Source organism: Malaclemys terrapin, chromosome 6 (assembly GCF_027887155.1).
Source record: "Malaclemys terrapin pileata isolate rMalTer1 chromosome 6, rMalTer1.hap1, whole genome shotgun sequence".
Taxonomy (NCBI): Eukaryota; Metazoa; Chordata; order Testudines; family Emydidae; genus Malaclemys; species Malaclemys terrapin.
This window is the reverse complement of record NC_071510.1, coordinates 14,576,676-14,589,549: the sequence shown is the minus strand read 5'-3', so window position 1 is coordinate 14,589,549 and position 12,874 is coordinate 14,576,676. Positions and strand designations below refer to the sequence as shown.

The window sequence follows — 12,874 nt, the reverse complement described above, 5'->3', positions numbered from 1 at the left end:
GAACACCTCAAAATTCAGGAGTGCTCAAGCTCAATTTGGGCAGCTGTTACTTCATTTCCCCCAAATCAAATATACTGATCCACTGTAACCTGCTGTAGAAGAAATAGGATAAAATTGAGCAAGAAATGCTTCCCAGTGGTTAATAGGACTGGAATTGCTATTTTCAACAGCCATTGCTTTTTTTTTTTTTTTTTTTTTTTAATAGATGTATTTGTTTAAAAGGAAGACAGTGATTGCATTGGCAAATTCCCTATAGAAACAAAGAGTGGAAGAAAAGAATAATAAAGGCACCTCAACTTTTCCTCATTTATGTAGGACAGTCTTATAATATGCATCCAGCTATCCTCCAGTCACACAAGCTGAAAATTGTTCCACTTTACTGCAGTTCTGTAACCATATGGGAACCAATCCTGTCTGTGTTCTGTGCACATCCAAAATTCCTGCTGAATGACCCGCCCCTCCCCCCCCGGGAGCGAGTTACCAGTGACCGAGGGCTGGGACAGCAGGGGGGTGCAGGTGGGTAGGGGAGAGCCCAGGGCTGGGGCAGCAAGGAGTGGGGGAAGGGGGGAGCCCAGGGCTCTCCCCTACCCACCTGCACCCTCCTGCTGTCCCAGCCCTCGGTCACTGGTAACTCGTTTTTTTTGCTTGGGGCGGCAAAAAACCTAGAGCCGGCCCTGGGTCCAAAGACCAAACCTTAAGGAACCACTAGTAATCGCTCTCCAATCGGATAATTCACCTTTCAGCACAACCCATTGCCTTGTTCCCTTTAGCCAATTCCTTAACCCCATTACAATGCTTGTACTGATCCCCATCTTCCCTAATGTAACTAATAATTTCCCACGTGGCTCTGTGTCACATGCTTTACTGAGATCTACTGCACTTCCCTCAGCTAAAAAATCAGTTATTTTCTCAAAGAAATCAGATGAGTCTGCCATGAGCTACCTTTGGTAAACCCATGTTGAATTACTTTCCCTTTACTATTTACCACTATGAATGCCATTCTTTCCTTCACAGTTTACTCTAAAGCCTTGCATATTCCTAAGGTCAGACTAACAGGTCTGTAACTGACCGAATCACTCTCCCTACACCCCTTCTTAAATACAGGTATGACATTAGCTATTCTCCAGTCATATGGTACTACCTCCCTCCCCCCATAGATCAGACTTTCTGCTCACCTACATGAAAAAAACAGCAAGACTGAGGCTGAAAACCGTGGGAAAAGAACAGCAGGTACACTATTTAGGACCTCAGGCAACACCTGTCTTTTAGCAGCTGTTTGTGTTGATGGGATGAGAGCATATTTCTCCTCCCCATGGTGCCTACCTCCAATTTTATCACCCAATCCAGTTTGGGATTGGCAGCTGCCAGTTCTATTAAAGAGCATTGCAAGCATTTTTAAGGAACAGCCATTATTATAGAAACTCAACACAGGTTTCTGTTTTAATGAGAAAATAACGATATACTTGCATTGTATGCCTCACAGTCACTATGAAACAAAAGCAGGATAACAACATTTAAGTGGTTAACGTATACAGAAAACCAGGGCTGGTCAGATTGGTTGATAAAACATGACAACAGAGTCACCTTTTGGCTGTAAAATAAATCACTGTTACTGTTTTTACTTTCTCATAATCTGAATAAGGAGCAAGATGAAGCCAAAACTTTTTGAAACAACAACAACAACTCAGGAAACCTGCATTTGTAACCAAAAACTGGATCGTTACAATTCTAATGCTTAACTATTTTTCATTACACACTTGCACTAAAACCAGTCTTTGTCACAGAAAAGGTTTTTTTTTTTATCATTTCTTTTGTGGAGCCCAAGTTAATTTGGCAGTAGTGTTCCTTTGTTGCATTTGATTTATGTATATAGAGAGATGTATGTCTGCCTATATTTATAGACTTATACGCTTGGTAGCATGCAACTGAAAAAAAGAAGAGGCAAGTAAACTGGATAGCATTTCAGTTATCATAGCACTGAACCATGTGCTGCTGACGATGATGATTTTGCTTCCATAATTTCTGGAAGAGAAAGGGTTGGGTGGTAGAGAGGTTAGCTCTACTCGACTGGTACATGCAAACATTTTTTATTGCAGGATATGTGAAAATGCTGCTTAGATTCCATCCCAGTACCAAGGATACCAAGATGGCAAAACCACACTGGTTTTATAGGAGATTGACTTTATTTTCACAGCAGGAGTTGGGGGGAAGGAGCACACAAAGCAGGAGATGCCCCGTGACAAGCAATATAAAGCTGAAGAAGTGACATCCAATGTTTTATTTAGTTATTTATTTTTTACTTACAAAAAATAATCCCTCCAGAAAACAACAGATGCATGTTTCTTAAAAGGTAAGAGAGAGCCAGGAACTCCTGACAATGCCCTCAGCCCTAGGTAACTGCAACCACGCAGAGGGAGAAGCAAATTCATTTCAAAGGGAGCAAAAGCTGTCAGAATCCAACCACTGCAGTGAGAAGTTCAAATGTACATGCCTTGATGTAAGACCATTTCTCAGGAATGAGCCACTTATGACATACAGCTTGATACCGTGTAATATTGCTAGAGAAGCGCTTTCCAAGATTTAGCTATGTCCTCCTCAAACCAAGAGGGATCCAAACCCCCCTCAATACAGGTGTGCAACTCCTGTAAGTGTTACTACACACAATACCTGCCCATCAGCTGGGCAACAGACTACTGAGTGTGTGGAATTATACTTCCTATAGTCTACTGGTAACAGTAGACCAGTAGACTGTTCCTTTATTGAACGGGGTCAGAATCGACTAGATTGGCATTTCCAAACAGCTGGTCTATTTGTATATGTGTATACTCTTAAGTATGACACACTTTAAAGAAATCAATACAAGACAATTGCCCAGTTCAAAAGGGTTTTCTTTTGTTAATAGGCAATTCATAGAACAGATTTAATTAATGTTTATTGCCACTTTTACTACAATCCCTGAACACAGTCTTCAAAATGTTTGACCGTGTAAAGGAACCTGTGAGACACGTGTCAAACCACAGGCTGGAAAGAAATTAAAAACAAAATTGTTTTGGTTGTAAGCTCTATGTCTGCCCAATAAAAGCACCAGAATAATGTTCACAGTATCTAAAGCCGTTTTAGGTGAGCCTCAGAATAAAACCCCATGTCAGGTCACAGAGCAGTATGAAAACAGAAGAGGGATTTAGGGGAGAGTCAGCCTCTTGGCTGATTTAAAAAGAAGTTAAAATAATAATTTTAGGTTTATAAAAACAATACATACATGTATATGTCTCCTAAAGTTGATAATTTCTAGTCCAGAAATTATGGTTCCCGGTTGTAAAATACGTATTGTATTGCTTTGCATGAAAAGAAAGAGTAAACCTGGCAGCCTCTATACTACATATGAATACAAAGCACAAGAATAAATACCACATTTCTTTTCTAAATGTCAGATTACAAACTGCTCAATACTTCGCAATTGTGATTCATGCAAATACCATGTCAGGTCAAATGTTAATATTACAAATACTGCATCAGCTCAGTGCCATTTTATATCCCTTTTCATAAAAAAGAAATTCTCACTCACCCCCATAGCTGGCAAACAGCTTTGGAGAAAATAAATCTGTACACCCATAGCTCTTGTTCATTCTAGGATTCCAACCTCACACACATGTGCGCGCTCACACCCAGACACACAACACCCTTCATCACTGATTCCAAGCCTATGCACAAACTAAAGGTTCTCTATTTTGCTTTTAGCTCTGAAAACACTGAACAGCAAAAATAATCCTTTTTCTTGCCTCTCTCTCACACACACTCTCTATTACCTTCTTTAACTTTTTATTTCCTGGAAACCTGTATACTCTACATTAACTCCAAGGCCTTTTACACTGTATAAATATAGTTAAAGACATAACTTTTTCCCCTTTGTTTCATACCTCTGTTTGTGCCAGCATCTGGCTTGATTAAATTATTGCCTCAGAAAAAATTCAATGTCATTTTTTGAGTGTGTTCCCCTCTGATCTTTCTGACTCAGGTTATTCAATCTTTATTCATTTTGTACATATGCCTCTGCCCACACCCATCATAAAAATAGTCATTGCCCGCTAAATACAGATTGTATATTTAGAAAGTTATGTAAATATGCACTGAGAAACTGGAGACCAGTTCATATTGCAAGTATACAGGATCCTAAAGCTAAGGTTATCCGTTTGGCTTGGCATTCCCCCTCAGCTCTCTCCTAAACTGACAGATTGTGTTTGCAACAGAACAGGATACTTTATTAAATATTCTGATTGCAAAACATGGATTGTACATTTGCAGTAACAGTCTCCAATTTTTAAATGAAAAATTAAGAGAAAGGGGGGAAAAAATCTTCAACTCCTCTCCCCCCCCAAATAACAGCAAAAACAAAAAATCATTGCATTTTATGGCTATCTAGAGTAAACCAAAGTAACATTAACGTTCTTAATGCAGCAGGTGGGATGATGGAGAAGCTACAGGCAAGTCCAAAGGAAGCCTGGTGACAACACAGGTTACTCTGGGCCAAATTGTCTCGTTGATACAAAGCAGGGCTGGAAATTCAGTTAGAAGGAAGCACATATATTTGCCCTGCCTTAAGTTTCTGCCAACTTCTTCAGCCTCCGATGCTGACCTGTTGCAATGGGTCTGCTGCCAACGGCGATGACACCCTTCCTTGACCAGTCCACGCCTAACATCCTCTCCTTCTTTTTTTGGGTGTGTGTGTGGATTTTGTGGGTGGGTTTTTCTCTTTCGCTAATGGTGCCTGGAGATGGAGCAATCCTGTCTCTGTGGATCAGTGAGCTTGCTGTATCTTTAATAAATATCGGATTAAATGATGATGCTTTTTTTTTTTTTGGTTTCTCGGTCCCAAACACCCGTTTTATTGCAAGGGGATTATTCATTCTCTTCCTGGTTGGCATAAATCCCAGCCTCCCAGCGCAGTGCCAGGGCACTCTTCCTGCGATTCACCCTGGTAGCCTCAAGGACCTGGAAAAGAAAAAACACCACTTACTTTGGTTCCCTTCTTCCACTCCTCTCTCCATCCATCTCCCAGCCTCCCGCCCCCCAATAATTACTAGCACACATAGAGTTATATTATGCAGCCCACGCTCACTACTCAATCACATCAGCAGCATGACCGAGGCTACTTATGTCTCTAAGGGCTTGCCAGTGTGAGCAAGGGTTACACCAAATAGCTCATAAGGTCAAAGCTGGACTATTTAAATCCTAATATTCATACAGTAGCCTAACTTAGAAGTGGAGAAGTCAAGTCTAGCTCAGCAGGCCTAACTCAGGATGCTGCATACTCCCCATCCCAGTTCAGACAGGTCACGTGACAGCCAGCAGGGGGAGGATGGTTACGAAGGATCCATTTTCATTCGCGTGCGGGGATGACGTACAGCACAAGGTAACCACATACATACAGGAACCTTATCAGAGGCACAGTTCCAGCCCACTGTGGACAATGGGAGCCTTGTCATTGACTTCAATCAGCTTTGGATCTAGCTCTTTGTCTTGCAGACTGTTTTTCATTTAAACGTGTCATTACCTGTAGACACAAGGGTCCTTCACGCTGGCTTGCTGTGGTGTTTGGACTGAAGCAAAATCAATGAAAAAGCCATTGCTTGGAACACATGCATGGAAGAACACAGAGTCCTTTGGGTGAAAGAACCACACACCACATGCCTAAAGAGGGATGATGTGATACACAGGCCCGGTCTTTGCCACCGGCACAAGGGTAAAGTTCCCCCTTGGGGAATAAAAGGAAATCTCAGACATACTCCATCAGATCCTTCCTCCAGCATGCTGTTTGTCCCGACTCCTCCACGTCTCACCAAACCTTTGAGAACGTTCCCAGGCTTAACCAATGCCAGAGAAGAACCACATGGGTGATCTAAAGTTTGAACCAAAGCCCACTGAAATCAATGGAAAATTGCTCAATGACTTCTAGGGGCTTTCAACCAGATCCCGCACGAGAAACATTTTGAAGGGGTTATAGATTTAGGTTAAAAAAATCCAAACCAACTATGATGCCGCTAAAGTGTCCAGGTTAGCTAGCACATTCCTATTACTGCCACCCTTGTTGCCCTCTGCCCCACCAGCGTGTTCTACACATATATGGCATGTCTTGGCGTTGTACAGACTGTCTGGCCTCTGGGGCTGGGATTGTGTTAAATCAGGTCTATAGACAGCCCAGCATAATAGGGCTCCAATCTGACTACAAATATCTGAATGTAAGAATGAGGACACTAGATACAAAGAGCAGCTGAAGGTAACCCAGCTGCCAGTTGGTGGGTGAGTAGAGGTTACTCGGTCTTGCAGCTCGTAACAATCCAGGACTGGACTCGTTCACAGATGTCAGCGTCTCCAGCTATATATGCAGTAAGGAGACTACAACTCCTGACAGACAGCTACAAATCATTGCTACTTGTGCTAAATGAGTATATTCTCTGTGGTCTAACCCTAGGATCCAAACTTTCATTTAGAGCTCAGAGACACTCAGCAGTTTGGGGAAAGAAGGGGTTTGGCAAAGCTTTGTTTGTGCCTTGTAGTTTGCATGACTTCTAATTTCTTTTGACCCAGTGGATCAACAAACCCCAGAACTCAAGGTGAAACTAAGCCAGCACATGCAGTATTGAGTTGAAACCATATCTCCTTTCCTGGCAGCGATGGGGAGCAACTATGTGTGCCTAAAACTCAGTCCAGGTTTACTGGAATGTACTGAAGATCTGCATAAAGCTACGTATAGCCTCTTTGTAAACCATTAGGAGGCAAGACCATTCAAATGGAAGCAGGTCTGATTCCATCCAGCAGAGGGAGGTGGTGCTCACACTCCCACCAATATGTTTACAAGATAAAACCCTGCACCACTTCTTGAATAAAACTCCACAGAGACACTACAGCCGCTAATGGCATATTGATTCTGCTGCAGCTACAAAGCTGGGGACTGATGGTTTAAATGAGGTGTTAGGGATTCTGATTGCATAAACTATGCCCTCGGACAAGATCTCAAAGGGGTTCGGCACCACTGCCCAGTTTTTCTTGATAACTTGTTCAGAAGGAATAAAGGAACACAGACAGTCGCTCTTTTAGCATCAGCATAATAGGAAATAAACTTCGGTGCTTTCTTAGCTTCAGAACTGGGGAATGTTGCTGAACAGTGGCAGAAGCAGGAGAAAACGGGAATGAGGATTAAAGAGAAGTGCAGGGTAAAGGAGAAGTAACATTCTAACAGGATATGAAAAATAAATACAAAAGACACCAAACTCAGGGCAAAAACCTGAGGCCCTTATCAGAGCAAAACCACCATGGCAGTAGAGGAGAGTTTTGCACAATTTGGGCCTTAGTTTTAGGCGAACGTAAAACATAATGGAGTTTGTTTTAGTCCCAGTGTTCTAGGGCTGGTGTGAAATAAACATGGTTCCACTGACTTCAGTGCTGGTTTTTAACCAGCGGAGGATCTGGCCTTTTGGTTTAAGATTTCTGCTTTGGATCGGCACTATTTTAGCTTTAAGCTACCAAACCCCAGAGCAGAGAGAAAGTCCTTCCCTCCATTACGTCCCCTTTGTCCCTCCTCTCTCTTCCTCTTCATCACTGGTGTAACGCTGCTAACCTACTATCCGTGAACACTGTTCTCAGTCAAAGAACATGGCTGGCAGGAACAAATACTATGGGCTAGATCAGGAGTTCTCAAACTAGGGGGGCCATGACCCCTCAGAGGGTCGTGAGGTTATTGCGTGGGGGGTCCACCCCGAATCCCACTTCATCTCCAGCATTTATAATAGTGTTAAATATTTTTAAAAGTGTTTTTAATTTATAGGGGGAGGGGGCCGCATGAAAAGGCTTGCTGTGTGAAAGGGGTCACCAAGACAAAAGTTTGAGACCCACTGGGTTAGATCCTCAGCTGGTGTAAATGACAGCAGCTGAAGATCTGGCCCAGAGTTCGCATAGCTCCAATGGCATCTACCCGCTACAGCTTTGTTACTAGAATTTCTATAACCATACAAAATTAGCATTAGAGATTGACTAGTCATTGGAGAGGATGAAGCAGGATATTTATTTCCCCTGTGTGAGAATTACCAACACTGTATTGAGGCATGATAGCAAACAACCATCATGTCTATTAGCTGGTCCCCAAAGCCTCTACTTAAATTTTTAACTTGGTCATTGGGCCAAAGAATGAGAAGTGCCAGGCACCACAGCTTCCAACGACTTTAACGTCTCTGTTGACTACTATACTTATACTTCTGTAAGGCGTTTGACTTAGTACCGCATGACATTTTGATTAAAAAAAACTAGAATATAAAATTGTCATGGCACACATTAAATGGATTAAAAACTGGCTAACTGATAGGTCTCAAAACGTAATTGTAAATGGGGTACTGTCATCAAACAGGTGTGTTTCCACTGGGGTCCCGCAAGGATCGATTTTCTGCCTTATGCTATTTAACATTTTTATCAATGACCTGGAAGAAAACAAAATCATCACTGATAATGTTTGCAGATGACAAAAATTGGGAGTGGCAAAGAATGAAGAGGACGGGTCACTGATTCAGAGCAATCAGGATCGCTGGTAGACTGGCTGCAGGCAAACAATATACCTTTTAATAGGGCTAAATGCAAATGTATGGGTGTGGGAACAAAGATGTAGGCCCCACAGGACTCTATTGTGGGAAGCAGACTCTGAAAAAGATTTGGTGTTGGGGTGGCAGGCGCATGACGACTTGATAATCAGCTGAATTTGAGCTCCCCTTGTGACACTGGCAAAAAGAGCTAATTTGATCCTGAGATACTAAACAGGGGACTCTTGAATAGGAGAAAAGTGCCTATCCAGTAGGGATTGGTGCGACCGCTGCTCGAATACTGTGTCCAGTTCTGGTGCTCACAATTCAAGAAGGATGTTGAAATAACAGAACGAGTTAACTGAAGAGCCATGAGAATGATTAAAGGATCATAAAAGGTACCATCTAGTGATAGAGTCAAGAGCTGAATCGATTTAGTTTAACAAAGACAAGGGTAAGGGATGATTTGATTGCGTAGTCTATACACATCTAAATGCGGAACCAATATTTAATAATGGGCTTTTCAATCTAGCAGAGAAAGGTCTAACATGATCCAATGGCTGGAAGTTGAAGCTGGACAAATTCATACAGGAAATAAGGCATAAATTCTTAACATGAGAGTAATTGACCATGGGTCATGGTGGATTCTCTATTACTGGCAATTTTAAAATCAAGATTGGAAGTTTTTCTAAAAGATCTGCTCTAGGAATTGCTTTGGGGAATAACGTGGCATGCCATAGGTCAGCTGAGATGATCACAATGGTCCCAAACTGGCCTTGGAATCGATGAGCAGCAGGTCCATTGCTTAGCTCTCCTTAGCATTTGACCTATTGAAATCAATGGCAGCTTTGCTGGAAAACTGAGCAAAGACTTCAAGACCTGGCCCTGCATTATTTTAGTAGAAGGAATGACCCAGAAGGAAGGGACACTAAAAAGGAAGAGTAGGATAAATCAAAGAAATTCTGGAAGAGAGGAATGTGGAGTTATAAATAAATAGATTTACTGATAACCAGCTTATTGTTAAGTTTTGATCAGCTAACGTACCCTTTAACTAACCACCATATTGGAAGCTCCCAGTGAAGAGAAACCAAAGAGAAACCTGGCCCAGATTCACAACTACATCACTCCAGTTTTACACCTGTCCCTGAAACCAATAGAATTACATTGGTGTAAAATTGGCCTAACGCAGTGGTGAATCATGCCTTCTGCATTTACCATTACACTCATCAGATACAGTAGAACCGTGGCGATACAAACACCACAGTTACAAACTGCCCGGTCAACTGCACACATGGGTGTAGTTTGCGGGAGGGCATTGCCCCCCCCAAACAGAGGTAAGGCATGTGGGGGGCACATGGGATCACACGCCACTGCCCTGCTGATTTCTGCGAGCACTGAGGTGCCCAGGGCTTGCTCCGCTTGGCTTGCTGGGGCGGAGGGGAGCTCTGTTGTTCCCACGCTGCATCTCCTCCTGGCATGTTTCTGGGGGATGGAGCCGCTTCTCCTGACAGGTGAGGGAAGGTGGCCACTGTCTCTGCAGCTGGACGCCGCCTCCTCCTTCCTAGTGCTGGTCGCCTTCCCCATCTGTGTGTGCTGGGCGCCCTGTATGGCCACTATCCTGTTATGGAGAGTGCCCGAGGTGGGGCAGATGCAGGGCCAGGGGAAATGAGGGAAGGGGGTGGGGTGGTGGGAAAGAGGCAGTGGGGAAGGAAGGGGGATGGGATAGGGCAGAGGGAAGACAAGGGTATAGGGGAATAGGACAGAGGGGAGAGGGCTGGGGCAGGGGACAATGGGGAGTAAATTTGCAAAGCTGTATTAAGTCAATACGCAGTTGTAAACTTTTGAAAGAACAACCATATTTTGTTCAGCGTTACGAACAACCTTCATTCCCCAGGTGTTCGTAACTCTGACGTTCTACTGTAAGAAGTCGCAGGCCTAATTGGGAACGGCTCAATTTCTCTACTAAATCTGTGAAATGGACAGCAAAATGGACTCCAAACTAGTCCTGTGTCAAATATACAAGGAATCCCCAAAACAGGCTGAACGAGGTCCTTTTTTTTTTTTTTTTTTTTTTTTGGAATGCCCATAATACACCCTGTTCTGGCCAAACACCTATTTCAATTGAGTAGCTATTTACTCCCACTGATGACCTCTGGAGTCTGTACAAGTGTCCAGCAATTGAGTGAAGTAACTGGAGTACTCGCTGGAGAAAAGACATCAGAATCTGGCCTGCTACTCAGAGCTCTAAATATAGGCCTGGGTGCTAGCGTTCGATCATAGCGATTCTCATTTAGCACAAGTAGTAAAGACCTATAATTTGGAGCGAACAGTCAGGAACCGTATACCCCGAGCTGCATTTATGTGGCTTAGGGTGGCGACACTGATGTATGCTGAAGTGTCCAGCAAGTGGATTTAAGTCAACAGGACTATTCATGGAGTAAGGTGCTAATCAATGCAAGTCAAGGTATTGGAATCTTGCCCTCTGCTCTGTGCTACACTCATGCACGGCATGGTATGAGTGGAACTGACAACAGAATTATCCCTACAGGAGTGAGGTGCCTAACTCCCAGATAACTTGCATCCTGTATGTAAAATGCACACGCTGAAAAACAGGACTGGGAATGGACATCTCCTTTGCTGTTACTGTTCTCTGGATTTTGTCACTTGTCTGGAATTGCCTCTAAAATTGGCACATAGGCTCCACAAAGATTATAACGTTAACAAAGCTAGGAGTGATTCTCTCAGGCTTCGACTGAATAATTGACATGGCTACCTCGTAATGGAAAGAGTTCTAATGAAAATAGCCAAGTGATGTAAAAAATATGCTCTGTTTGGAAAAACTAATTTGACCACAAAGTCACATTAAACAGAGAGGTTTCAGATGGCAGAAACGTTGAAAGGACAGACAAATATACATAAATATATGGAATGATTTAGAACTGTGAAAATTGTTCTTCACCTCTCTTACTACACAAATGTTGGGGTTTCAGCTCGGAGATCTTAAGAGTTACAGAACATTGTTTTAATGCTAAGTTTTATTTTAAAGTGGATGGTTAACAGGATTAAAAAAAAATGACTGAAGCAGTCACTACAGTCAGGTACAAGTTTTAGCCACCGGCCCCCTAGCGGAGGATAGAGAGAAACAAATTTACTGGTGAATTATCCCATACTTGCTTGCTCATTGGCACCAGCAGATGAAGAATGCAAGCGAGGACAGAATTCAGTACCACTGCACCTCACTCCAGAACCTGTTACTAAATGCAACTGACTAGTATTCTGCAACCCTAGTTAATTTCTCTCCATAGCAGAGGCACTATTGAGGTGAAGGAGCTGACTCGCTCTCTGATGCTGCTGACCTGAGCTCGACAGAATTAAACACAGAAAGATTTCAAAGATGACATACAAGCAGAGAGACTGAAATCCTGGCTCTCCTCAAGTTAATGGCAAAATTCCCAGGGACTTGTACGGGGACAGGATTTCACACATATTGTCTAAATTGACTTGCAATTGATTAAGAAGATTAGCTATATTCCAGCCTCCGATATTTGTACAAGTGAATTCAAGAGAACTTTTGCCAACCGGAGTAATTCCATGAGCATAAGGGGTTTGTAAACTACAAAACAAAGTTAGAGCATATTTCCTCACCGTGGTTAGAGCTTGCCACGTTCTTTGGAATAATGGATCAACTGACTAGCACTCAATGCTATCAGCTTCTTAAAGCTTACAGGCAAGTGGGCTGAAAAGCCAACAGGTGATGATGGCATCCAATTGTTTGTTTGTTTTTAAGTCTTAATGCTGATAAATATTGAGGATGCTTCCAGCAAAATTCTCAAAACGTCACCTTTATTTGTGCATGCACAACTCTTCCCATGCAAACGTGATTTTTGTGCTCTATCACCCATTCATGGGCAGAGACGGAATTCCAATCAACTCTGAGGGTATAAGTTCTACCAGCGGTGTGTACAAAGGACCGTGCACAAAAAACCTTTGCACGAGTGAACTGTGCACACATAACTGCCAGCACAAATGCAGTAGACAGGTTGGCTGCTCTTGAGAAATTCCCCATGGCTGTCCAACAGAAAGTTAAATGCTTGAGTATTGGCCAGACAGGCACACAACTAACAGCACCAACAAAGAAAACTCTCTTTCTGCAGTGTGAAGATGTTTTATTTACAGAACATACTTAGTGCTAAATCCTGCTTTTACAATATATGTACATACTGGGCTTCTGCAGAGTGCAATGGGAGCCTCACTTACAACAGAAGAATGTGTTACTGGTGCTGTGCAGTGTGTTGGAATGTGGTCATAGT

The 12,874-nt window shown here is 42.8% G+C and overlaps 1 protein-coding gene across 6 annotated transcripts in view; it reads right to left on the bottom strand.

Annotated features, from left to right (window-relative positions):
- Positions 1-2,263: 2,263 nt before the first annotated feature.
- The window catches only part of PALM2AKAP2 (PALM2 and AKAP2 fusion), a 391,958-nt gene continuing 381,347 nt past the window's right edge, over positions 2,264-12,874 (bottom strand). For 5 of the 6 annotated variants that reach the window (XM_054032673.1, XM_054032674.1, XM_054032676.1 and 2 more), the window contains one exon: positions 2,264-4,989. In XM_054032673.1, coding sequence (XP_053888648.1) covers positions 4,897-4,989 — 93 coding nt within the window. In that variant the 3' untranslated portion in view covers positions 2,264-4,896. The remainder of the gene's footprint in view (positions 4,990-12,874) is intronic. The other variant, XM_054032675.1, reaches the window with a different exon arrangement.